General features: G+C 52.6%; 1 protein-coding gene across 8 annotated transcripts in view; it reads right to left on the reverse strand.

Moving 5' to 3' along the window:
* Positions 1 to 26,805, reverse strand: part of Spns2 (sphingolipid transporter 2) — a 35,849-nt gene extending 9,044 nt beyond the window's left edge. For 3 of the 8 annotated variants that reach the window (XM_010611352.2, XM_010611350.2, XM_010611353.2), the window contains exons 1-3: positions 26,744 to 26,805; positions 12,470 to 12,535; positions 3,336 to 3,472 (exon numbers count right to left, since the gene is read on the reverse strand). In XM_010611352.2, the coding sequence (XP_010609654.1) occupies positions 3,336 to 3,455 (120 nt within the window). In that variant the 5' untranslated portion in view covers positions 3,456 to 3,472; positions 12,470 to 12,535; positions 26,744 to 26,805. Of the gene's footprint in view, positions 1 to 3,335; positions 3,473 to 12,469; positions 12,536 to 15,912; positions 16,053 to 26,743 lie in introns of those variants that run through there. The other 5 variants (XM_010611345.3, XM_010611346.3, XM_010611349.3 and 2 more) reach the window with 5 other exon arrangements.
* Positions 26,806 to 26,811: the final 6 nt, after the last annotated feature.

Below are 26,811 nucleotides of genomic sequence, written 5' to 3' on the forward strand. Positions count from 1 at the left end.
TTTTTTTTTTTTTTTTTTTTTTTTGGTATTGATTTATATTAGCTTTTCCTACACCACAGGGCTTGATCCTTTATCATCTGTGTCACCAACGTTTTCAATTGTCTTTCCACTTTGCTTATGGTGAGTTTCACTATTGCTAAGCTTCCCGATGTTCTCTTTAATTTGCTGTCAAATCTGTTTATTTTTCCTTAATGCCTTGTTTAGGAAAGCTTACTCTCTCCCCAAAGCATAAAAACATTCTCTTCAATTTTATATTTGTTACATTTTAGAGAGGCTGGGATGAATATCATTCATCATTCCCAGCATACTAGCAGGCAGAAGGGGCCCTGTGTGTCCCTACCCGACCCACAGGAGCCTGCTAGACTGTGCACTTGCTGTGAAGCCACCTCTGCCTTGTTGCACACTTAGGTACCAATAAACAGCACTTAGTGTCCTCTGTGTGTTTGTAAAAAGTAAACATAAAAGGACCCATTCCATGCATTTTACTCTGCCACGTGTTTTTTTTTCCTCATTCCTCTCTCTTTTGCAACCCATTCGTGCAGGTTACTTTAGATCTAGTTCATTTTTCTGCTATCTGAAATTGCAGCATGAATATGCCCCATTTATAACTGTGCGGGCCTAGGCCTCAAGATGGTCACTGGCATTATTTCCTCTTTTTTTCTTCTTCTTCTTCCTTTTCTTTTCTTTTCCTTCTTTCCCCAGCCGCTTTCACACTGAGCTACATCCCATCTTTTCTTTTTTATTTTTCATCTCTGGAGGCAGGGTCTCCCTAAGTCACTACGTCACCCAGGCTGGGCTCAGACTTCTCTTTCTCTCACCTCAGCCTCACGTCATGCCAGGATCACAGATGTGCACCACCACGCCTGGCCCATGTTTTACGTTTGACTGTATCACAAACTCACAAAATCAAGCAATCTTCCCACCCTATCATCCCAAAGTAGCTGCAACTACAGGCGTGTGTGTGCCATTGTGATCTCCAAAGAGGTTCTAGCAATTTACACTCCCGCCAGCAACTCTTGAGACCTGGATTCCCCACAGCTGTAATAACACTTGGTATTGTCGGCCTTTTTAATTGTTGCCAATCTGATGAGTGTGAAATGGTGTCTCATTGTTGTTTTAATTTGCATTTCTCTGATTACTCCAGAGGCTGAGCCATCTCATCCTAAATTTATTGGCCATTTGGGTATTTTCTCCTGGAATGGCCTGTAACTACCCTTTGCTGGTTTTTCTACTGGGTCTGGGCTATGTAGTTCAGGCCGGCCTCAAACTCACAGCCATTCTCCTGCCTCAGCCTCCCAAGTGCTGGACTACAGGTGTGCACTACCAGGCCTGGCCAAACTATTTTTTACCCAGACAGATGATCATTTCTTCCCCAACCACTGATTTGAGATATAACTTTCATCCTACACTCAATCCCCAGAGACACAAGGACTTGATTTCATTGGTCTCTTCATCTATCCCTCAACTGTTTTAGTTAGAATACCTGTGGATTTTGGGTTTTTTTTTTTGTTTTGGTTTTTTTTTTTGGTTTTTGCTTTTTGTGGGTTTTGGGGGTTTTTTTTTAGTTTTTTGTTTGTTTGTTTTTGAGTTTTGTTTGTTTGCATTACTGGGTATTGAACGCAAGGCTTTCACACTGAGCTACATCCCCAGCTCTTTTTTATTCTGAGACAGGGTCTCACTAAATTACTAAGTGGCCCAGTCTGGGCTTGAACTTGCAATTCTCCTGCCTCAGCCTCCCAGAGTGCTGGAATTATAAGCATGCACCAGAATGCCTGGCTCAGTAGCTGGTATTTAAAAATACCCCATAGGGTGAATCCGCTTTCACTGATTTTTCACATTGCTTTTGGCTGTCCATGGGGATTTTCTCGGCCAAATTCAGAATCGTATTTCCAAGGTCCACGAGAAGTCCCCAGGGAACAAGGAGTGCCATTGCAATGAATTTACACACTGCCATATTTGGGAGCAATCTGTTTTCCTCTCCGCCTCTTGGCTCCTTGCCCTAGCTCTGAATGGGGGCGAGGCACCCAGGTCAGGATGAGGCCCCGAAGAGGCCTTAGAGGTTCCTATTTTCTGCTGAGGCCTTCAAACTCTGCCTGGCCCACAGCCTACGTGAAACTGCAATCCTTTCGGCTCTCTGCCTTCACCTCACTCTCCCTTCCATCGACAGGAATCTGATCTGTCCTTGTCCTTTTTCAAACTCTTCTGTGGCTTCCCACTGCCCCAGGAGGATGGCAAGTCCCCCTGAACTGGCCCTCAAGGCTCTGTATGATCTGGTCCCTGCCTTCCTTTCTGGCCAACTCCTTCCTCCTCCTCTCTACATACTGCCATTCTGTCCTCTGGGTAGATCCCCTCTGCCCATGCCACCTCTGCCAAAAGGCCTTGCCTCCCAGGCCTGCTCTCTGGTTCCCATGCAGCCTCCTCCAGTAAGTCTTCCCTGACCCCATGGATTTCAAGAGACTGCTCCATACTTTGTGAGTCTTGAAGGCTCCAAGCTGGGAGCTTCTGTCACATTTTCCCACCCACGCTCTCAAGGACAGGCAGGACTCAAAGTTCATGAGGACAGATCTTGGTTTTCTCTCCTCCTTCCTCCACCCTCTGCTTGAACAATCTTAGCAGTGGGAAACTCCTTACCCACACAAGGCAACATATCTCCTCTTTAGAAGAAAGAAGAGAAGTAAAGATTTATTAAATACTTGCCCTGTTCCAGGGTCTGGACATTTCGTTAGCTCAGGTTGTTTCTCACGAGAAACCTTCAAGAAGCATTTTAACAATAAGGAAACTGAGGCTGAGAGAGATTAGGTACATTTCTCCAGGCCACAAAGATGAGTGAACAACAGAGTTGTGATATTCAAACCCAGGACCATAAAAGCCATGTGAGAAATCTCTTTATGTTGAGTTGATATTTGCCTCCCTGGGACTTAGACCTGAGGCATTAGCTGCTTGTCACAGGCAAAGTGAGGAAGATCCAGAGAGGGGTAGGACTCACTGAGGTCCACACAGCAAGATAACAGCAGGGCCAGGACTGGAAGTCAGGGTCCTAACTCCTAGGCCAGACTTGTTTCCCGTTCCTTGTATCTTGTCCAAGTCAGAGGGCAGCTTGGAAAGAGTGAGGATGCCACCTAGGGCTGCAAGGCCCCAGTAATAGGCTGGCATGGAGAAGGCCCTGTCTGTAGGGCTGGTTAATAAAAACATCCAAGGACACTACCAGTGTCCTTCTGCGCTGCAAAGGCACTGACATGGGTTCAAGCTAAGATAAACAGGCTAGCCACCCACCGAGGACCTGAACATGGGGACGGAAGAGCAGGAACCCAGGTGGGCAGGGGGGTGGGCCTCACCTGCTGGGGGATGAAGGAGCTGGAGAAGGTGACTGCTGACCAGAAGAAGATGCCACAGCTGAGGATCACCTTCCTGTTGAAGCGGTCCCCCAGGTAGCCGAAGATGGGGGCAGCCACCATGAAGCTGCAGATGAAGACTGCAGGGAGAGGAGAGCTGCAGAGGTGGCCCTGGCTCCCTGCACCAGGCCCAATGACCAAAACAACCCCGCCTCGAGGACACATGCCCATGAGGTGGACCTCAGCCTGGGCTGGGGACCAAGGAAGCAGCCACAGGGATGGGAATCCTCCACTGGGCCAGCACTGGGCAGGGCAGGTGGGCGATACCATTCAGATTAGGGTAATACCATGACTCCACCTCTTCCACGCTCACCCAGCTTGTCCATGGTAGGGGGTCCCCTTGGATACTTTCTACATACCAACCACTACAGTGGGGTTCATCACAATATCTGTTACCTCACAGAGGAGACAGACTTGAGGGGAAGGGAGTCCCTTGCTGATTTCCCACGTGCAATTCATGTCCCAATGGGAATTTGACCCCTTGTCTGTCTGACTTCTGAGCCTCTCTTACTTTTGCAAATCATTCTCTTTATTATACTTGGGAGAGAGGTTCAGAGAGGGAAAGGAATCTACCTAAGGTCATAGAGCAAATCAGAACAGAAATAGGCCTGAAACCCCAGGTCTCACTACCTGCCAAGTCACACAGTCACACTTGCTTCCAGGGGCTTCAGAGGTTTTCCTGACAAGTAGGAACCCTGTCACACTCATTCACTCATTGGTCCATCCATCTAGTCTTTTCTTTTTTTGGTACCTAGGATGCACCACGCAATGCATTAGGGTAAAGATATACCAGTGCATGACACAGAGTAAATTCATGGCCACGGCAGAGCTTTCACTCTAGAGAACACATTCAAGAGAGCATAAATAAATAACATAGTACATCAGATAGTGGCAGGCATGAAGAAAGGTAAAAGGACAGGCACAGGAGATAAGAAATATACAGAATTTGTGTGTAAGAGAGACAGAGCAGATGTTGTATTTTCACACAGGAGGGCCGGAGAAGGTGACATTTGACAAAGACTTGGAAGAAGTAAAAGAAAATGTCACGCAAATATTGAGGCAAGAATACCAAGTGCAAAGGTCTTGAGGGCAGGAACATACTTAGCATGTTTTGGGATAGTAAGAAGCCGCAGTGGCTGGAGCAAAGGGATGAAGAGGGAAAGGGGTAGGAGGCAAGGGTGAGAGGCCAGATGGGGTAGGACTTTGTGGCCCACTATGCCTAGTGTGGCTTCCATGGATAAGGAAGGAAAACACTAAAGGATGTTAATGAAAGGAGGGATACGACCTGGGTTTTTTCTTCTGAAACAGAAGAGCCATAGAGTCTTAGAAGACGTCATGGGGAGGCCCCTGTCTGTGATGGGAGGGGGCTCAGAGGTCCCAGGTGGATGAGGAGGCCTAGAACAAGGCAGGGCAGACCCTGGGTCACACAGCAAGGCAGGCCCCTTCTCTCCCGGAAGCCAGTCCTACAGCTGCCAGGCAGATGGCCAGACAAAGGCCGGGGGTGGGCAGACAGTTGTCTGGCCTCTGACCGCCAGGCTGAGCATGCACATGGGTTGACTGCTCCCCCATGGACCTGAATTCCTGGGTGAGATGAGCCTTGGAGAAGAGAAAGAGTCAGGGGAGCACGAAGGGACAGAAGGCTGGAGCGCGGGGCCCCTGGACCAGGCAGTGAGAACGCGACTGTCTTTCTCTATCCAGGCCACAGCAGCACAGTGAGGTGGCAGGGGGCGGGCGGGGGAACCTGCTAACCTAAATCTGTGTGATCCGGAACTTGGGCAGAATCAACGTAGGGGTAGGACACCAGTGACACACTGCCAGGGCACAATCTACCTCTGTGCCTCCCTAGGTGGGGAACCACAGCCAGGTCACAACTTTCTGTGTCCCGGCCTCAGTAGTGTACTGGTAAATGTGCAACAATTGGTTCTCTGAAAGGGGGGCAGAGGAGGAGCCCTGCGTGGCACATTTGCTGATCTTCATGGTGCAAACTCTCCTGTTTTGGCTGATGTCAACCCACCAAGGAGATGTCACTGAGGGGAGCTGGGGAGACTCACTGTTCAGACAAAAAGCTATGATCAAACTTAGGAACACAGATAATAGCTAAGCATAGTAAAGTTATTAGGAAGTGGTAACATTTGAGTATGTATTCCCTTTTTTAATATGAATTATTTAATTGTAAGTTTGTGTAATTTCATGTTTAACAATGGTTCTAACAAGCAGCTCACACGATTCCTGAAAATTTAACAATCGACTCTCCCGAGCTGGTATCAGCCAGCTCCACCAACTTCCTCATCTGTAACACAAAGATAAAAATAGCACTTCCCTTGGGCCACTCCAGCACTGGATGAGCTAACGTGGGGAAGGTGCTTCATGCCACACCCTGCCCGAGGCTGCAACCCCACTGAACACTGCGCCCTTGTTTACATTAGCCAAGGTAGATATTATTTCCTCACACCAACAGAAAGAATGTTTTCCTGCTGGACCTGCCTCCCAGGACCTACCGGCGATCAGATTAGGATGTGGGCAAGAGGGAGAGTTCAGTCACACCAGAGCTTACACACGTTAGGGGAAGAGGATGAGATGCTTTCTGGGTCCCTGTCTGTTGAGGGGGCTGAGCACATTCCTGAGATGCTCGGTGAAAAGGGCTAAAATGTTGGGGAGCTAGCGAGGAGCACCAAAACCTGCTGGATAGTGAAGAAGGGCTTCGTGGAGATGGTGATGTCAAAAATGGGCCTGGGAGCAGGCATAGGAGTTTACCACGGTGATAAAGCTACTTAGAATCAATAGTAAAACAGAAATCCCAAATCTTGTAAGGGGTAATGTATAACGGCTATACACAATATATATGCACAATGCTTATACTTGTAATTATCATTCATGGAGCTCTTAGGAAAGCACCCTTGACACATGCACTGATTATCTCTTACTAATGACTCTTACTACTATCTTCATCTTCCAGAGGAGACAACAGTGACTGAGCCAAGTGACAGGACACAGGGAGCGTGGAGCTGAGCCAGAATTCAAACACTGATTGTCTGAGCCCAGAGTCCTTGCTCTAAACCACACCACAGGCTGCTGCACTGGGAGGTGAAATGTCCCAGGTGATGTTCCCAAGGTCAGAGAAAGTTCAGGGTGCGCTGGAGACAGCAAGGAGAAGGGTCAGACTGTAGTGTGAGAAGACCATGGACGAAGCAGAGGGAAATGAGGCAACGGAGGGAGCCTGAGCCCTAACACCAGGCCCAGGTGTGATTTCTAGGACCACGGCGTGGCCTGTTCCCCTCCAACAAAGGGGGAGCAATTGGAAAAGCACCTGAGGACTAAGGACAAGTGACCCAGGCCGTGGGCAGACCCCTGTCCAGCCCCATCCCTACCCTCCAGCAGCAGAATTGCAGCCCTACTCCCACCGCAGCTCCCCGGTTCTCTACCCTGCATCCCCCGCCAGTCCCAGTATGTGACGATGGCCACCAGGCACCAACATGCCCTTGGCTCACCTGAGCCCCGCAACTCTGTACCCATTTCAGAGCTGGAGACTGAGGCCTGAGATGCAGAGGAATTTGCCCCAAGTGACACAGCAAGTCAGCAGAGATCTGGACCCCTGCACAACTCCTCAGTGCCTTCCGCTTGGGGACAAAGGTACCCAGGGTTGTGGGGGAGATAGGATCCACTTTTGAAGTCTCAACCCCTATCTCCTGCTCAAGGCAGGCAGCAGGGAGGACCCCTCCAGGGCCTCAGGGATCTCTCACAGGCCAACAAAGGGGCCTGGACACAGGGTAGAAAGAGGTGGAAGGATGCTTCTGGGAAAAGGAGCAGCAGTGGCAAAGGCCTGCATGTGTGACCACGTCTGATGGAGACACAGCCTCATCCAGCCAGCAGCCAGCTCCACAGGCAGTGAAGACCAGCCCAGGCTGGAAGCTTCCGCTGTCCACCACCCCAACCCCGTGGTCTTTTTTGTTTGAGGACAGTTTTCTGCCAGAATGGCTGCCCCACCCCAGTTTTGGTAGGGGTGGGTGGCTTTCCCAGAAGTTCTCGCACGCACGAGGACATCCTGTGGCTGGGGTGTGGGGAAGCCCTCATTTAGCCCACGTGTGCTGAGCCCACAGGTCTGGGACAATGGAGCTGTGGGGCAAGGAGCCAGGCTCCAGGGGGTTGGCAGGGTGGGGCACAGGGGCCGCAGCTGACAAAGTGGGCGGAGTTGGAGCAGCCCAGCTGCGGCAGGAACCTGGGCACCGAGCCTCACTCCCTCCCCCTCAAAGGGCTGGCTCAAGGCCATCAGAAGGACAGGGGGCTGGAGGATGCACCTGAGGCGCTGTCTGGCCCTTGTGCCAGTCCCAGAGCTCAAGGTACTGGCAGCAGCCAGAAGCCCCAAGCAACCCCACCAGGGGCTCTGTGTCCTGGTAGGTAGCCCCAGGCCCCCATCCTGCCACCCTCACACACATGGCCTGTCTGACCCCAGAAGGTGGTCCCGAGCAGGAAAGACAAGGTCAGAGCAAAGGGAGCCTTAGGCTCCATGCTGTGGCCCTGGAGCTTGCATTCAGCTCCTGGCTCAGCTCAGGCTGAGGCTATTTTTATGAAGTCCAGGCTCTAGTTGACCTGTTATTTAGGGAAGACTCACCATTGTCCACATCCTGTGGGCAGGGAGGATGCTCAAGAAGGCATGGGATGGGCAGGGGCCGGGCTTTGCCATCCAAGGGACAATGCAGGCCAGCCCAGCTGATAGGAAGGACTAGGACAGAGGGCCCCACTGCTGCCTGGAAGCCCACCATGCTTGGACTCCTGAAGGTAGAGTGGGGACCACCTCCCTTTACCCCCTACCCGGCTGTAGCCATGTGCTGGCCCCTCCAGCTCAGGAGAACTAAGGTTCATGTGCCCCTTTTGAGCAGGGCCCTGGGAGGTTGGCCATAGGGGAACCCAAGTCTGCCCAAACTAAGGCTGTCACTAAGAAGGCCAAGGGGAGAGGGAAGGCCAGAAAGACAGCCCCAAACTAGAGGCACTGTCTGGTTTCAGTCTGAGCTGGCTCTTCCTCCATCCCCACTCTAACCCTATCACTTCCTCATGGCCCCACAAACTCCAGCCTCCTCTGCCATCTCTCCTGCACTCGGCTCCAGAGTGAACACTGGCACATGCATCTTACAGGGACTTGTCGTGCTCTAAAACCTTCCCTGAGAGGCCTTCACCCAATCTTCAAACCTTCCGCAGTCAGACCTGCCCACGGTCGCCTCCTCTCTCTCCATCCTCCCCACTCCAGTCTGTGGCAGTGTCACACAATCAACCTGCTCTCTCATATCCCCTGTGCTGCTTTCATGGACTCCCTCAGATCTGTCTTCTAATTTGCCTATTTTCTGTTCAGCTGGATCTAATTATTATATCTATTATTTTCATAGCTTCATTTTTTCACTGCTAGAATTTTTGAGTTTGGGTCTTTTCAACATCTTCTTTTCATAACGCACTACTCTTGTCTTATGAACGCTGCTCTTTCCTTTGAGCTTTGCAAATTAAGCATTCCAAATTTGAAAGTTCCTTTGAAATGAGCTTATACTCCATGGCTCTTCAGCCAGTGTGGGCGGCCAGCTGATGCCCTCTCACAAAGATGAGTTTCCTATTGCTCTATTAATTCTCAATTTGAGTTCGTCTTCAGAGTGAACAGTCAACCCTGCAGGCTCTGGGTCATGAGGCTTCCCAAGGAGCAGCTTGGGATTTCCTTCTGCCTGGGTACCTTGAAATGCCCAGCTTCCGTGGGGAAAGGAGTGAAAGCCTGGGCCTGGGAGGAGCCGGGACCAGGACTAAGCTCTCTGGATAAGGCCAAGTTCACAAAGGAGACATCCAGGCATGCAGCGGAGCTCCACAAAGCCACCGCCAGCCTGGGCACCCATAAGGACCAGAAGACTTGCCTGGACTCCGGTGGGGGGGAGACTGAATCATCACATGACCCTGGGATGTCAACTGGCTCTGCCCAGTCCTCGGAGTGAAGAGGCCCTGAGCCTAGAACATGGGCCAGACTGAAGAAAATTTGATGAATCTCGGTGATAAACACACGGAGGTATGTTGTACTGTCCTCTCTACTTTTATGAATGTTTAAATTTTTTCATGAAAAAATGCTTATATGAAAAGTACTGTAAAAAGTCTCTGAGATATAGATTTCATCCATAAATCTTCTGCATCATCTGGCTTTGATTCCAACTCTCACTCCAGTTTTTTACTTCAGCTCTTTGCTTCTGAAACCTGGGAATTTCCCTATCCTATTAGCTTTAGCTTTTAAACTGAACTATGTAATTTAAACATGTTTTCTTCACATATTTTTCTAGCTTGGGAGCAGGGAAAAGGGTTTCCTCATATCTAACTGAATCTGAAAAACTAACCAGAAGTCCTCTCCCCTTAACAAACTCTAACTCAGCCTTCAAAACCCCATTCAAATCTCCCCTCTTCAGGGAAGTCTTCACCTGCCTCAGGTCATAGCTAGGTGCACATCCTCTACCATCCCATCCACACAGGTTCCCACAGTCCTCCCCACGCAATGCCTGAGTGGTGACTGGATGATCCATTCTTTGTTCCTACAAATAGAAGGACTCTATCTGATGACAGACTGAGTCTAGCACAGGGCTTGCTGAGGACAGGCTCAGTAGCAGCTACCCCTTTAGATGTGAGCTGTGGAGGTTCCCAATATGGCCAAATGCATGAGCTGTAATCTTGCTGTGTGCTGTCACAATGGCTGAGTTGTGGCTCCTACAGGCAAACCAGGGGCCAGGCTGCTGAGCTGGCAGCAATGTGCTGGGAGGATGCTGAAGTGGGCCTTTCCCAAGCCAGTTATGCTCTGCTCCCAAGGAAATAGCAAGGCAGGCCCAGGCCTGACCTTCAGGCACCCCCTACCCTGTTCTCCTGGAACAGCAGCCCCTTGTGCCCACAAAGAGGCAGGCAGCCTGCTCCCACCTCGACCCTTTGATCTGGGCAAGCACCGACACCAAACTGGCGCCCTCCACCCAGCTCCGACCTTATCAGGGCTGGGGAAGAGACAGGTGCCCGGGGCCCAGGCCAATTAGGTGACTTGCCTAGTTGCCCACTGAGTCACATCCTGGTCTGGCTCAACTGGCTTCTTGGCTCAGATGGCTGAAGGGGTAAGGATGCTGGGGACAGAAGTAGGTGGTAGGGTAAACACCATGGGCTAAGGACTCACAAGACTGAAGTGCTGGGGATTCTCACCGTGTCCCAGAGGCATCCCCCTGGGGATACTAAGATACCACACACTCAAGCCCCACTGGATTCCCAGCAGAGGCCTCTTCTGGATCCCTATCTCCAGCTGATGCTCTTTCACTATGAGGCCTTAAGCAAGCTGCTTCCCTCTCTGAACTTCTCTCTCTCCTCTGGCCAATGAAGCTGGCAAAGGGAGCCTGTGGAGTTACTGAAAGAGTCCAGCAGGATGATGCCTGTGGGTGAACTATCCACTTCTAGCCAGCTCACTCAGGATAGGCGAAGACTGGCATCTCTCCTGTGAGCTGAGAAGCCAGCCTGGAACATAACTGCAGAAGGGATGGAGTGCTGACCTGCACACCTGCCCTGGGACCAATGCCCCATCCTCCCCCTGGAGACAATGTGGAGAACCCATGCTGGAAGCATTGAATGGAGGAGGCTCAGGGCACACAGACAGCACGGTCCGGACCAGACCGACTGGGGCTCAGTGACTCAGGGGCCACGCAGGGTGGGGGCTGCACGACAGGGCTCTCCCCTGCTCTTCCCTCACTAGCTTGGCAGCCCACTGCCTCCCACGTTCCCATCTGGTACAGACCCCATCTTCTCAGCGAGTTCTAGTTACAGAGTGTTCAGAGTCCAGGGTTACCCAGGGCAGGCTGACTTACTCTAACCCAGACAAGGAGGCCCAGGAAGGGACAGGGGCTGGGTGTTTGAACTCAGGGCCTGGGTAGAGGTGATATCTACAGGGCAAGGCCTGGCCACCCATGGGGGCTACTACACCATATATCCCTACCCTACTCTAGTAAGTCTCACTAATTTAGACTGAGCCCTTGAGAAATCACATTCCCTCTCTCTGAGCCAAAAAGACCCCATTGGGATATTAAGGCAAGTGGCCAGGCCAAAGCGGCTCTGGCATTCTCTGAGCTCAAGGAGGCATTGTGTATATCGGAATGCCACCTAAACAGGTCAGGCAAGTTCCTGGACAGAGCAGCTTGCTCTACCCCCACCCTACCAGGCCAGCCAGGGGAAGGGAAAGGGTCCGCAGACTGTGATGCAGATCACAGCTCTTCTCCCACACACTGAACTGGGCCTCACAGCCAGAGGGACTCCAGGGCCAAGAGCCCACAGACAGGCAGGCTTCAGGCTGGGATCAAACAGCAAGGTTGGGGACGAGTCAGGACCAGACTTTCTGCCCCCAGCCCTGGACTATGGCACTGGACGGAGGCTCCACCCAGGCTGAGAGAGACTGCTTAGCACAGCCAGCAGGGCAACAGCCAGGGTAGGCCAGGGAGCCAGCAGCCCGTGGCCTTTAGGTTCACAGAGGGGGTAGGGCAGGGACAAGGGGACAGGGCGTCTCCCCAGAGGGAGGGGCTGACAAGCTGGGGTAACTGCTCAACGGCTTCACACATGGCTCCTGCTCAGCTCACCGCAGGCTGGTGAGGCCCAGGGAAAAGGAAGCCCACGTCTAGCCTAAGACCCAGGTTCTCAGGGCCTCACTGTGTCATCTAAGGCATAACTCCCAAGACTGGTGGCAGTGGAAGGTGGGGCGTGAGATGGAAACAGGGTCACTGAGGCACTGTTGGCATTGCCCAATTTATTGATGGAAGGAGCTCCCCTTACCGGGCTCAAGAAGGGACCTAGATCAATGGGTCTTCAGGAGGCCCCAGGACCCTTTGCCTACACCCCTGTTGCTCTTCCATATAGGTTCCATTTTACAAGTAGAGGCTCAGAAAAGTCCCACTAGTGGCCAGTAGTGGTGGGACCTGGATGCAAAGCCCTTCCTTGCTCATTCGAGAATCGAGGGCCAGGGAAGAGAGACCTGGGGAGAAGGACAGCCAACAGGAGGACTTGAGGAGCCAGCACCTGGGCAAGAGGCAAAGGGGGATGGTGAGCCTCACCTGACTGCAGCAAGCCGGCACCTCGGTCCTTGACCCCAAAGTGCTGTTGGATGTCCAGAAGGACGCCTGGAGAGGGAGATAGAGGGTACTTACTGGGGGTCTCGGACCCCTGGGTGCCCCATCACCCCACTCCACCTAGGTGACCCCCAGTCCCAGTTGCAGCCCCATCTGCAGAACTCTGCTGTGCTGCAGCCTCTACCCTATCCAAGCCAGCCTGACCACTGCAAACCGTAAAGGCCAGGCTTCTCTGCCACCCTCTCTGGGGCAGGAGACAGGGTCCCAGCCCTCAACCACGGCAGTGGCCTGAAGTACTGGGATGAGCAAAGCTCCCCTGTGCTCACTCAGGGGCACAGCCAGTCACATCTTCCATCTTGCCACCTGTGTGGCCCAGTGCTGGATTAAAGCTTAGGACGGGAGCAACAGGCATGACCCTTCCTTCAAAGAGACCACAAAGTCTCCAGCCCAGAGAGCTATGAGTATCCACTGAAACCAGGAGAGGGCAGGGGCAGCCCACAGCAACACTCACAGGCTGTCCTGCTCCTGTGCATAAGCACATGCATGCACACACAAGTGCACACACATATATGTACACACACAAACTCACTCCAACTGTGCTCTGAAATATAACCAGCACAGCCAGTTTGCAGAAGTAGGAGCCAAGGTGCAGAGGGAAGTGGACAGGGCTCCAGGCCTGCTTTCTGAGACAAGGGGGGTCCTTGAGGCTGTGCCTGCTCCCAGACCTGGCTACTTCTGCTCTCCCGTTAGGACCCTGCCTGGTGAGGAGGCCAACTGGAAACCTAGAACTACCATAGCTGCCAACAGATAGACAGAGCCATGGCTGCCTGGGAGCCCAGCAGGATCCTGGACCCCTCCCACCTCCTGTAACCAGGCCTCCTGAGGGCACCCTGCAGCCCCAGGCCCCAGGGGCCCCACCTTAGCTTATCTCTGAGGACAGCACAACAGGCCCCACCCCAGCCCCCTCCTCCACATCTGCACTGTGAAGGGGCAGGGACAAAGGAGGAAAAAACAGGCCCCACAGAGGCCCTTGGAGAACTGAGCTCTTCCCAATGGTGGTGACCACAGCACAGAAAATGAAAGAGTTTATATTGCTGGGCACTAAATTTCTTGTTTAATGTCACATAGCCCAGTGAGGCTGGTCCTGTTATCCTGTTTGATAGACAAGGAAACTGAGGCATGGGAAGTTAAGCCATGTGCTCAGAGTCACACAACAAGGAAATGGGAGAAAGCAGATCTCCAAGCATTTTCTGAGGGTCTGGTCTAGTGGCTGGGAGCACCCAAGGTGCAAAGAGACAGAACGTCACTGCCTCTCGAAACCCAGCCTGGATGGGATGCTGAGCATTTTCCTGGACTGCAGAATTAGATTCAGCTGGTGTCCTGGCAGCCCCAAATCCCCAAGAAGCTAGCCTTCTCCTCGTCAATGCCCTGACTGGGTTTGCCCTGCTTACCATAAGAAGAGGCTTGGTGAGGGCCAGTTCACGACTTAATAACTAAGGCTGAATGGGGCAATGCTTTTGCCTCCAATGTGGAAGCTGGAGACCAGTCCTGGGCCTGGGGATGACAGAGCCCCTGTGGGACACCCAAATTGCCCCAACCCAGCCTCAGGAGTCCAGAGGCCTACAGGATCTGTAGGCAGCAAGGGCCTGGGGAGCTGTCCACACTCACCTCCTGGCCATAAAACCCATCCCAGGGCCTCAGCTTCCCAAATCTTTCTTTCCTAGCAACTGTCGCCTATGGCTCCCCAGTGCCCAAGCCCAGCACCAGGTTACAAGCTGTAGGACCAGCCCTGCCAATCCCACACTCCAGCCTCAGCTCCTGGGTACCACCTCATCACCACCCCTCTGTCATCCCATCACCACGCCCTTCCCCATGACACACTTGCTCTTCTATTCTGGCACCATTTGGCTGGTGATGCTAATCCTTGCCACTCCTTTAAGACTAGCTCAGATGCCTTCCTTGATCTCTCCCCTTCTGCCACCTTCAATAAGTTAATGCTCCATTCTCCTCTATCACCACATCTCACACGTCAGAAGTGACATGTGAGTTCCCTCATTTAATTATTACATTTGGGCTTATTGTGTTATTTCATAAAATAATAAGTAAAATATAAAAAGGGAGTTTTGCTACTTATATGCATTACATATTTTATAGGGAATCTAAGACAATTCCTCTCTACTCGATGCGGCTCACACTCACAAGATAAAGTGTTGGACTTTCGTGCTTTAAGACTTAAGGCAGCTGGGTGCACACCTGTAGTCTCAGCACTCAGGAAGCTGAGACAGGACAGTCTCAAGTTCAAGGCTATATAGTGAGTTCAAAGCAAGGCCCTGTCTCAAAACACAAAACAAAAGAACAACAAAAAAGACATGGTACGATTTGTCACATAGCACAGTAGAGTGTTTTGGTTTGGTTTGGTTTTTAACTTTTTTGTGGGGGGAGACAGGGTCTCACTATGTAGTTCAGGCTGGACTTGAACTCACTGTGCAGCCAGGGTTAGCCTCAAATTTACAGCAATCCTCTTGTCTCAACCTTCTGAGTGCTGGGATTACATGTGTGTGACACCATGCCTGATTCGCATGTTAGATTTTGGCTGCAAGGTTGGAAACCAGGTCTAAGAATATTGAAGAAAAATCCAAGCTCAGTTTCCCCCACTATACTCTCATGACACAGACCACCCCTATGGACAAACTGGGGTAGGAGGGGTTGCCACAAACAAACATCTGGTCCTACAGAAGTCATCAGCTAGGCATCCTGCAATTCGATTCAGCTCTGCACTATCTACCTGAGTGGCATCAGATCCCATAAGGGCAATGGCTCAGTCCCCAAGATGGCTCCTACACTTCAGATACCCATGACAGCCCCAGGTTGTCTGACCTGGGCTTCTGACCAACAAGGTAGAAATCAGGGTTCCCTCACCCCTCCTTGGCTTTGATTTTGCTAGAGCAGCTCACAGAACTCAGAGAAACATCAACATTCACCTGTTTATCATTAAGGAAGTCACAAAGCATTGGGATGACGCAATGCACAAGGTGGGGCATGTGGGAAGGGACATAGTGTTTCTCTCCCCTCCCGGAACCTCCTATTCCACGACCCAGAAGCTGTCCAGATCTGTTCTTGCGGGGTTTTATGGAGGCTCCCTTACAGAGGCATGATCGATTAAATTCTTGGCTCAGGATGGTCAACTTCACCTTCAGCCCCTCTTCCCTCCTGGGAGGCTGGAGGTAGGACTGAAAGTGCCAATCTCTAATCCTGCGTTGGTTTTCCCCATGGGCAGCTCCTACTCTGAAACTACCCAAGGGCTGCCAGCTCATACAAAAGGTATAGAAGATCTTGAAGATTCAAGGATTTTAAGAGCTCAATGGCAGCAAGAGAGGAAGATAAAACACATATTTCACATCAGGTCTGTTGCCCAAAGTCAGTCTTACTTCTCTGCCATGCTGCCTCCTTGTGGTTTGCTCTTGTCTCCAGCACACAGCTAGCCCACAGGAAGGAACTCTGTGGGTGACCACAAGCAGGGCAGAGGCCATAACAAGTCATCAGCAGAACCAGGATGGGGACTGTCACCATTTCGGCCCTAGGTGGATGAAAGGATGAGTAGAGTTGAGAGGAGAATGAAAAATCCCCAGGGTCCCAGGACTGTACCCTGCCTACAGCCCAAAGGAAGGATGAGGCCTAGCAGCCATCAGAGTTGGACGGTGTAAATATCAAAATGGCCATCACAGAGACATCCTACCTCCATAACCAATCAGCGTTCCGGCTTCCTTCTTACGGCACACAGCACAGCCTTCCAACTTGTCACTTCCCCATTCAATGATTTAGAGGCCAAGCATCTGCTTGCCTCTGCCTCCAGGAAGCCTCCCCCTGATTTCCTCTACCACATAGAGCTCCTTGCAAGGGGGAGAAATACTTCTCACATCCAGATGGGCATTGAAGGTCCCAGAACTCCTGGGAAGTCTAGAGCCAGGATACAGGAAGCTTTGGGTTCCTACTCGCACCTGCCCACTGCCATACAGAGCACGGCCTTGGGTCTAATGCCCATGTTCTAGGAGAAAGGCCAGGGAGCAAGGCCTCCTGCAGTTAGTGAGGCCCAAGGTCAGGCCCTCTCTGAACCTTCCTGGGCTTTTTTTTCCTTCTTCCGGGCCTGGAAGGAGCCATGGCTGCAGGAGGACAAGATCCCACTGGCTGCTGGCACGGGAAGCGTGTGTCACAGCAGCTCGGCTGGTATCCTCACATTTTCCTCTGGGCTCCAGCCTGGCTTGAGCCCACATACTCCCTCCCTGCTTTACCACAGCCTTATTTTTAGCCTCTTTCCTGGAGGCTGAGGTTTGGTGGGTCACAGGACGGGCCTCTTGCCCAGGAACAGCTTCCCACAGCTCAGGCCAAGCCAGGCCCCAGCCCCACTAACCCAAGGTGGGGCTCCCAACCCAGGGTAGCCCCTTACTGTACCAGGCCACAAGGAAAGCCTCTCTAGGCAGCCACTCCAAATCCACACCCAGAAAGGCTCTCTGGCCACAGGATCCTCCTCCTCCAAAGACACACTCTGGAACAATAGGACCCCTGAATTTTCTCACCCACATGCAGCAGGCCTTGGGGGCCTCACAGAGATCCTGCACTAGTTGGCCCCTGGCTCAGCTGGCCTGGGCTTCCAGCCTCTCCCTGGCTTCTGGCTCCCATGAAGCAGCCCACACATGTGTTTGTACCTCACTCATCCCAGCCATGAGGACAGTCTTGACCTGTCCCCTCAGCCAGCATTCCTTCTTCCCAGAAGAAGCCCTTGGAAGAGTCCTCTTCCCTCCCCAGCTCCATGTCTTCACCTGCCTCATTCCCCTGACTGCAGCTACCTCTGATGGCTCATCCTTCAGACTCACTCATCTCTCATTTTCCCCAGCCTCTCAGGCCCTCAGTCCACAGCTCACCACTGTCCCGCTGCCCTGAGCAGCACTGCACACCTAGGCCAGACACCTGGGAGTCAGTTGGGACCCTTTCCCTATTGCCCTTATTCCCATGAATAGGCACCAGACGTTCTCTGCCACCCAGCCTCTTTCCTGGCCTCCCTGTCTTCAGCCTCTGCCAGCTCATCTGCATCCTTTCTGCAGCTGGATCTATCAAGCCCTTAGCAATCTCCAACTAGGTCTTAGGTCCTGTGCTGGGGCCCTGAGACCTCAGGGCAGTTTCTGGACTCAAGAAACTAATGCTGTGGCTCATCTCTTAGTCATGCCATGGAATCAAGAATGACTTCCTCAAGATCCAATGGCCCATGCCTCTGGTTCAGTAATACTACTAACGACAACAACACACACAGTTTATATGGACTGAGTCCTCAGCATGTGCCAGACTGATCTGAGAATGTCAGCTCACTGAGTGTGACTGCCAGTAACACTTATGGCTCTCCAGTGCTGCCCAAACAGGGCCCAGACTTCTAGCACTGGGGCCTCTATGATCTGGCCTAACCCAGCAATAGCCCCACCTCCTTACACACACATACACATAGCCCCTGAACTCCAGGCTAAGGAGAATACCACTATCTGTGATCCTTTACCTCCCTGGACCTCCATTTCCTTCTGGGAAAATGGAGTGACAAGAAAGATCAGTGGCCAGGCGTGGTGGCGCACACCTATAATCCTAGCATGCAGGAGGATCACTATGAGTTTGAGGCCAGCCTGGACTACATATAAATTCAAGGCCAGCTTGAACTACATAGTGAGAAAGGAAAAAGAAAGAGGGTGGGGCAAGAAAAGAAAAAAAGAAAGAAAGATCAGTGGTCCCCAACCTACCTGAGAAGTCCAGTCACTTTGGAGAAGACACTTGTTAAGATACAGATTCCTGTGCCCCTCCGAGATCTGCAGAATTATCCTGTCTAAAAGTGAGATCCAAGGCAACCCACTTTCCGGCCCCCCTTCTGTCTCTCTTAGACAGATGCTTTCTTTCCCTCAATACATTTTCTCCAACTCTTAAAAAAATAATAAAAAATAAAAGTGAGATCCAAGAATCCATAAACACACTGCTCTGGTCAGGTGACTGGAAGCCACTGACCTGGTCCCTGGGAGCTGCCTGTGACTTGCCCTGTGCCTCCAAGCTCTGCCTACTGCTGTATCTCCTTCCTGAAATGTCCAAGTCTGTCTGCTAAGATCTGCCTCCTCCAGGGCCCAAGCTCAGGTCCCCTAGGATACCCCTCCACTCTCTAAGATTCTTGAAGGAGGATCTTGGTTCTGTTACAGGTCCCTATAACCTCAAGGAATCCCAGATCTGGATACCTGTGGCCCTGACTTACCCCGCCAGCTGCTCCCAGATGCTCACAGTGAGCTCCCAATCCCTGTGGGTCCCTCAGCAGCCCAGAGGATTCAAGTCCAGACCCGAGGCCAAGACCCCAGGACACGCCTCTTCCCTCCTCCAGCCAGGTCTCACCTGCTGGATCAGTCCTCATAAAGGCCAGGATCTGGGCTGGGGATTTAGCTCAGTGGTGCCACCACCTGCCTCACAAGCTCAAGGTCCTGAGTTTGATCCCCAGTACCAATAAATAAATAAATACATGCATACATACATACATACATACATACCAGGATCTAAGAAAAAGCCCACACTAACCTCAGGGACCTCCAACTCAAGCAGCCTTAGATGGGAAGAAGTCTAGACAGCATGCTCCTAAGGTCTCCTCCTAGTCAGCCAGAATAGCCACCTGGTGTTCAGCCTTGTTTTCCTCAAGCATAGTCATCATCACCCCACTTTACCCTGCCCGAGCCTCTCTCAGAGCAGCAGACAGCTTAGCTGAATTCTCAAGAGCATAGGCTCTAGAACCAGACCATCTGGATTTAAATCCTGGCTTTCCCATCTTCCCTGCTGTGTGACCTTAGGCAAACTACAACCTCTCTGACCCACTTTCCTCCTCAGGAATATGGCTTAATCTTAAGACCTGCTTCACGTGGTTGTGCTGTGGTTTAAGTAGGTCAATCCATGCAAAATGATTAGCACCGTGTCTGGCACATAATAGGCACTCAATAAATGTCATCAGTGTTATCAGTGGTCAGGAATAATGGAGAACCAAGAACAACAGGGAATTCTCACTTCAGTTTTCTTTTCTCCAAAATGGGGGCAGACACGCAGAAAGGCAGAGCCTACAGAGCTCAAGGAATAGGCCATGCTGCCCTCCTTCCAGTCCCTCTCAGAGAAACCTGGGTCCTCAAGTGGAGGCCCCAGAGCTGGCTCACTCTGGGAGTCTCACCCCTGCTCCAGCGCTCAGCCACAGCTCTCACCCCTGTAATTACAGAGGCCCAAGAGTCTGACTCTGCTGCTCTGGCTCAGGATAGTGAAGCCTGGCCACAGCCTGGCCCCACTAGCATTGCCTAGGGACCCGGCCAAGGCAGCCCAGACCCAGGCTCCCAAGCCTACACACCCAAATCTGGCTCTGAGTCCACAGAGCAAGATCCGGCCCACATCCTGCAAACTGTGTGACACCATCTGCCCTTCCTCTGAGCCATGGGTGGTCCTGCATCCCAACACACCCTTGCTGGGTCCACTCATGAATCTAACTGGGTTTGCCCTACACGCACCCACTGCTACCCACGCCATCCTACAAATCTAGGTGATTAATGTCAGGATAACCTACAGGTCATCTCAGCAAGGACTGTGAAGTAAGGTCCTAGCTCAGATCTTTGACCCCTTAGAAAAACACCCCTCTCCACCCAAGAGCTCTGCCTGCAGACCCCACCAACCCTAGAGAGGCACCACCCCAGAGCCCAGAGATCCCCCTCCTCCCCAGCAGTGCTGTATGCCCAGAGTGGGCGGGGCAGCAGTCAGGCCTCTGGCCTGTGGTTCTAGCCTATCATTTGGGGCCAGCTTTCCTGGAACCAGACTCAGCCTTAGCAATTTGGGGGCTTTGCATTGAAACTCCTTTCCAGCTCAGCCTCCCTTGGCCTAGGTACTCCCCAGAGCCCCAGGGGCCAGTGACAAGGTGGCCACAGTCTTATCATGGCCCTCAGGGCTGTGGCTGGTGCAGCTACAGACAGGATAATGTGAGTACACAGGAGCAGTGAGGCTGAGGAAGAGGTAAGAGACCTCAGAAAGGCAAAGCTCAAGCCCACATGCTCTTGGCTTAGTGCTTCAGTTGCTTCAGAAATCAGGATGCCTGCTCCTACTTCTCAGATGGAAAACTGAGACTGGGAAGGTCCGGGACAGAGGCCAAAGAATCAGGCAGAAACTGGGCTGCACCACCCTCCAAGCCCTAAACCTGGTGTGTCTTACCACCATCATGCCGGCAACTTCCCAGAAAAAGGCTACAGCCAGTGTCCCCTTAACACCCATGCAAGCTATCTTCATATGAGTGTTTGAAACGGTCATGTGCCCAAGTAACACCATCACTGCCCGGGCAAAACCCTTTACGGTTTACAAAGCCTAATCAGGCTCCTTGCCTCCTAGAACCCAATCAGCAATCCACACTTGATGGTGAGGGGACCACAAAGAAAACACAAGACTACAGCTGAGGTACAGGGACCCAAGCAAGGTCCAGCTAGGCAGAGGACTGAAGGGGAGGTAGGAAGTCAGAACCCAATTCCCAGCCTCCAGGCTCTGGGAAGTGCATTATCCCTAAGTATTTCTTGCTTTAATGTAAGTGTTCCTGCCTTCAGCCATGTCCCCTAGGACCATCCGCCTACCTCCCAGCCACCTAGAGACAACCAGGCCCAGAACAAACCAGCGTTCTCTTCTACATGGCCTCACTTTGTGACCTGGGGCCAGCCCTGTGCCCTGATGGCCTTACCTGTAGAGGAGACAGGGCAAAGCCAGCCCTGTGCCCTCCTGAATGTGCAGAAGCACTCTGCCCAGCTTGGGGGTGGGGTAGTCCCATTGTCAAGGCTGAGGACTGGGCAGACAGGGACTTCCTCTTATTTCCTTCCTGGAGACAAGGGGCCATGAGGCTCACAGTGCACTCTGGGTAAAACAAAAGAGTAACACCTGCCACAGGCAGAGAGACCCTGACCTCAGTGACAAGGGCTAGTCCTTAGTCTGTCCAAACCTACCAGTGTCCTTTCCACCCAGAAGGACATGTTTTAGAGTCAGCCGAGGATGGGTCAACCCAAGTTGGCCACTCAGCCTTGTATCAGCTTCCTGGAAGCTGGCGTCACAGACATCTCAGCCCTCAAGGCTTGGGGGAGATAGCGATCCTACAGGCGTCATGGTGGAGGCAAAACATGGTGCGGATAAAAGCCAGGAGTGAGGTAGTTTGGCCCAGAGGATTAGAGAAGACTTCTTGGAATGAAGGCAGAACATTGCCTAGATCACCAAGAGAAACGGGCTTGCAACTGCAGCTCCTGGGACAGAGCCCCGGCTGGAAAAGGAGGTACAGGCAAAGGCAAGGGCCAGCAGGCAATAGCTCCTGAGACCAAGTGTCCCATGATACCCTTGGAAGTGAGAACTTGATCAAAGGAAGAAAAAAAAGCCGGGGGGAGGGGGCCAAAAATCATGTATTGTGGATTCAGGGATCAGAGAAGGTCAAGATCTGCTTGAGGCACACAGCAAAGCTGCCAAAGTCTGGCAAAGCTAGGAGCCCAGGAGACCCTCAGGACCCAACATGTAGCCCAGCCCCAGAAAGCTGAGAATGAGGCCAGTGTACTGTTTGCCTCCGGCATTCTTATCTCCCTTCTGTCCTCAAGATTACAGGCCTCCATCCCCAGGTAGAAACAAAACCACTTTATTTTGTGGAGGGTCTGGGCAAGGGACTAGGAGCTCCCCATCTCCAGGCAGCTCTGTCTAGGGCAGCCTCATTCTCAAACCACGCCCTACCTTCTTGCTCCAATCACAAAACGGGAAACTGAGGGCTAGGCCTGGTTCCCAGACCAAGTTAATTTGAAGGCATTTCTTAAGACAGATCAACAGCACAGCAGAGCTTCCGGAAAAAGCAGCAGGAAGGTACCTTGAGGAGGAAGAGAGTGAGCAGCTGCAGTTAGTCACCAGGCCACTGGCATTGTGCTCACCAGGGTGTAGACTCTGCCTGCAAGGTGTTCTGGATGCCCCGCCCCCGAGACATTGGCTGGGGCTTCCCCACAGTGTACACATGGCAGTTGGCAGGGCAAGGTCACCCAAGAGGGCAGAGCATAGACTGCATTTATCCTTAAGGTGACTATCCTTATCCAGAGAGAGCCACAAGGCAACTAGGCCTGGGGTTGGGCTCCGTATGAAAGACTATGTGCCTCCATTTTCCCATCTGTCAACTCTGGGAAGACTCAAGTTGACAAAGAAAAAAATGAACCAAGAGGACAGTGAGTGAGCTCTGCCCTAGCAGCCCCTTCTTCTGCCCCCAGCCAGCTGCTCAGGGGAAGCCCCAGTCCATCCGGCCTGTGCTGCTGGCTGGATCCCTGTGCTCCTCTTCTTCTGGGATGGTGTTAGTGAGTAGTTGCCATGGAGACTTGTCTAGGCTTCTTTGGCAGCAAAGGACTCCCCCAGGGCAGGGCTCTGCCTCTCCTCCCCGGCCCCACCCCACCCAGCTCCAGGTGCCCAGTGTGTTATCGGCTAGATCAAAGGGAAAGAAAATAGGTCTCAGGATGGGAACAGGTGCCCCAGAGAAGTTGGGGAAGGATCTCAGCTCTCAAATAGTCATTCACCAACCATAATTAGGACCTAGGCCCGCTCCCTCTTGCTGGGCCTGGTTCCAGGAGCTAAATGCTTCCACCTACACCCTCAGTTCTGCTTCCATTTTCCAGATGGAAGAATGGGAGCCCAGGGGCAGAGGAGGCTCTGCACCAGGAAGCAGAGCTGGGAAAGAAGGGGGGCCTCAAGGCCCTCTGCTGAAGGGCTTCCTCCTTTCTCTGATCTGACGCCAGAGGTGGGCTCAGAATGCAGAGTAAGTAGCTGCTTGGTCAGAAAAGGCCGAGAGAGACAGGAGCCCTCAGGGAGCAAAAGCTGCCAGGTCTAAAGTGAATGGAGGGCTCCTAACCTGTCCCCCAGAGTCTCTGTGCTTCCAGGCCCAGAGCAGGGGCACCCCACCTCCACCAAGACTCCTGGGACTGGAGAGCATCCTGGGGTAGGCCCTGTGACCTTGGGTAACTGCCTTTGTTCTCTAGGCATCAGTGTCCTCGTGTGCACAAGGAGGTGCAGGGAAGGGTTTAGAGACAGTTTCCAGGCTACCTCTCTCACCCCACTGAAGCAAGGCTCCAGAGAAAGGAGAATGGGAGCCTGACCCTCCTCACCTGGGGCCAAGGCTGGCTGCCCTCAGGGGGTTCTCATAGTGAGGAGGAAAAGCCATAATTAACTAGATCACCGGGTGGTGCTGGGAATGCCAGGGCAGAGGCAGGAGCCACTGGAGTTCCCAGGATAGAGACTAGCCACAGTGCAGAAGGGCGGGGCTCCCAAAGGCATCTGTAGGGACAATCTGAAAGACAGTCTGAAAGAGACTGGCATAAACAGAGGAAACAGGAAGGGCATCCTGGCCAGGGGCACAGTTGAAGGCTTCTGACATTTGTGGAGTCCTCTCAGTGTCTGGCCTCATCCCAGGTGCGTCAAATCCACTCTCGTTCATTCCGCACAGCCTGTGAGGTGGAGCTGGGGAAAATGATCCCACCGAGGCTCAGGTGATGGCTGCAAGGTCACACAGCTGGTAAGCTGAGGTGCCTGGGCTCCAACTCTTGTAGCAAAGACTCTTGACCTCTCCACTCCAGTGACGCCCAGCTACGGTGACACTGACATGTGCTGAGAAGGTAAATCGTGCACCAGATCTCCAAGACAGTATGAAAAAGAATGCAAAATATCCCAAGAATAACTTTTATATCAATTGCATGTATTTCATGTTGAAATACATTATATGTATTGAGTTAAATAAAATATATCAATTAATTGCACACATTTCTTTTACTATTTTTAATCTGACTGGACTACTCGAAAATATGAAATTAATATGTGGCTTGTATTATATTCCCCTTAGAGCTGGTATATGCCATGAAAAAAGAAAAATGTATGAGATGGATCTAAAAAAGAAAAGTGAGAACTCGCTCTTCCTTTGATCGGGGTCACTGGGGACAGACTGTGCAGTTCTCATGAGCCACCAAAGATGCTGAGCATCAGAGTGCCTGCCTCCCTGCCTCTGTCCCAGCTGGGCCAGTGGGCAACAGGTGGATTCAGGCCCTGGCCCAAGATATGTGCAACCATAGTAGTTACAAACTCTTCTAAACTGAATTTGGGGGCAGGGAAAGTCCGCCATAAAGAGAGAGGGAGCCAGGCTTATCCGGAGAGGAAATCAGTGTGTGTTGTGTGTTGGGGGTGGGGTGGCACAGGAGCTCCCTCCCTGGGCCAACACAAGGAGGGATACACAGCCCAGTCACTGTTTGCCCAGGGCTTTCCGGGCCTTCCTCCCTACTGCCCCACGCCTCTCTTAGCTACTACTCCCCACCTCCGCCTCCCATGACCAATTCACCAGAAATGTGCTATCTTGTTTCCCCATTCTGACAGTCTGCCCCTACTAGAGGTAGGAGCAGATAAACACCAGACCTCCTTGATCCCACCCTCTCCCCCACTGCCCCTGGCAAAGTGAATTCTCTAAAGAACATCAGAGGGGTAGTCTGGGGCTGGAAAAAAACAAGGTACAAAGTGTCACGGTGCCAGAAGGAGCACATTCATCCCCTAGCTGAGAGAGGGTGGACACTTCTTCCCCAGGCAGACTTACTGGTAGATCTGACACCAGCTTTGTTACCCAACTTCTGGACCATCATGGACAAGGGCCATGATGGCCCTGACTGGGGGTCCTGAGTGTTCTCTGACTTCTCCCCACCGGGTGGCACCTAAGCTCCCAGGTCCCAGGCAGCACAGCACATGCAAGACAGGGTTGATGCACTTGGAGGGCACACAATACTTCTGCTCACTGTGATCAGGGTAAGAGTCTCTTGGGGCAGCCCAACCCAGAAATGGATGCCATTGTCTACTTCCAACTCCCTCCAGTGGACGGATGAAGAGACATGGGATTTCTCAAGCAGGAATGGGGCAGTGGGGAAGCCTCTGCGCTCCCATCAGCATTCTTCCTTGCACTTCACACAAAACTCCATTCAACAGAGAAGGAGACTGTGGCCCAGAGAGGGGCACCCAGTTGGATGTGCAGCTTATGGCAGGGTACCCCCAATCATCCCAAAGATCTCTTTATAACCTATGGGAAAGCCTCTCTCCCTTTTCCCACTCCAACCACCCCCCCCCAAGCAGGTTCTTGGACAGCATTTCAGTTCCTCAGACTTGCTCTCCTCCTGCAGGGAGCTCCCACCTATGCCAGACTGACCAGATTCCTTTCTTCTCAAGACTGCATCATTCCCAGTCAGGGGCAGCTCATCTAGGGCAAGTCCCTACCTCTTGACCCTGACAAGTCAGGGAATCCCAGAACCACATCCATCCCAAGAGGCCCAGACATAGATCAACTCAAAAACAGGGAATCAGATCTAAACACAAGCTGAGACTGGCCCAAGGTCACACACCGAACACATTAGAGGCAAATCTGGGACTAGAAACCAGTTCTTCTGTGGACTTTAATTCCATCCCTACGGTTGATTCCCAGAGATATTCAGAGAATAAAACCGCCCCTCTTTAACCCCAGAGGCCTATGCCCTGCTCCACGGCCCAAGCTCCACAGGGCAGGGGGAGGCTCTCCAGGCTGCTAGCCAGGGCCAGCTGCAAACCGCATCCTGGGTCCCCAGGCGCCGCGGACCCGCCCCTCCCCTCCCTCAGCTCCCCGCAGGCCTGGGCCTTTGTCAGCCACGCGCTCACAAGCTCTCACACACAGACATCCGCGCCGCCACGCGCGCACACACTCGGTCTCCCTGGCGCACACCCGCAAGGGGCGCACACACTCGCAGCTCACATGCAGGGGGGTGGAAGCGGCCAAGGAAGGAAGGAACTGACGGGCCACGGACGTACAGACGGCCTGGGTTAGAGGAAGGGAAGGAGAGGCCCAGGAACCTGCAGCTACGGTGGAAGGGCTCACATAGACAAGAACGCAGAGCTACGCAGAGGAGACTCGGAGAAGAGGACACCGGATGGGCCGTCAAGGGCTGGGGAGGACACGCCAGCGGCTCCGGGGTGGGGACTCCTCCAAGCCCTGGCCCTGAGTGGGGGCGGGGGTCTGGACTGGACCCGTGGAGCAAGGGGGCATCACTCGCCCCGTTGCTCTAGAGCAGAGGGTCCTGAGGGACTCTACGTAGGGCTTGGATATAGGTAGCCTGGGACCCAAAAGCTCCCTCGGGTCCCTGGGGGGAAGGGGTCCTGGTCCTCGGGCTGGGTGGGGCACTTGCTCACCTGCCACGGTGTACCTGTCCAGGTAATTGAGCACGTTGCCCAAGCTGAGGATGGCGGCAGCTGCCCCC

This window comes from Fukomys damarensis, unplaced genomic scaffold (assembly GCF_012274545.1).
Source record: "Fukomys damarensis isolate Sample0158 unplaced genomic scaffold, DMR_v1.0_HiC HiC_scaffold_13, whole genome shotgun sequence".
Taxonomy (NCBI): Eukaryota; Metazoa; Chordata; class Mammalia; order Rodentia; family Bathyergidae; genus Fukomys; species Fukomys damarensis.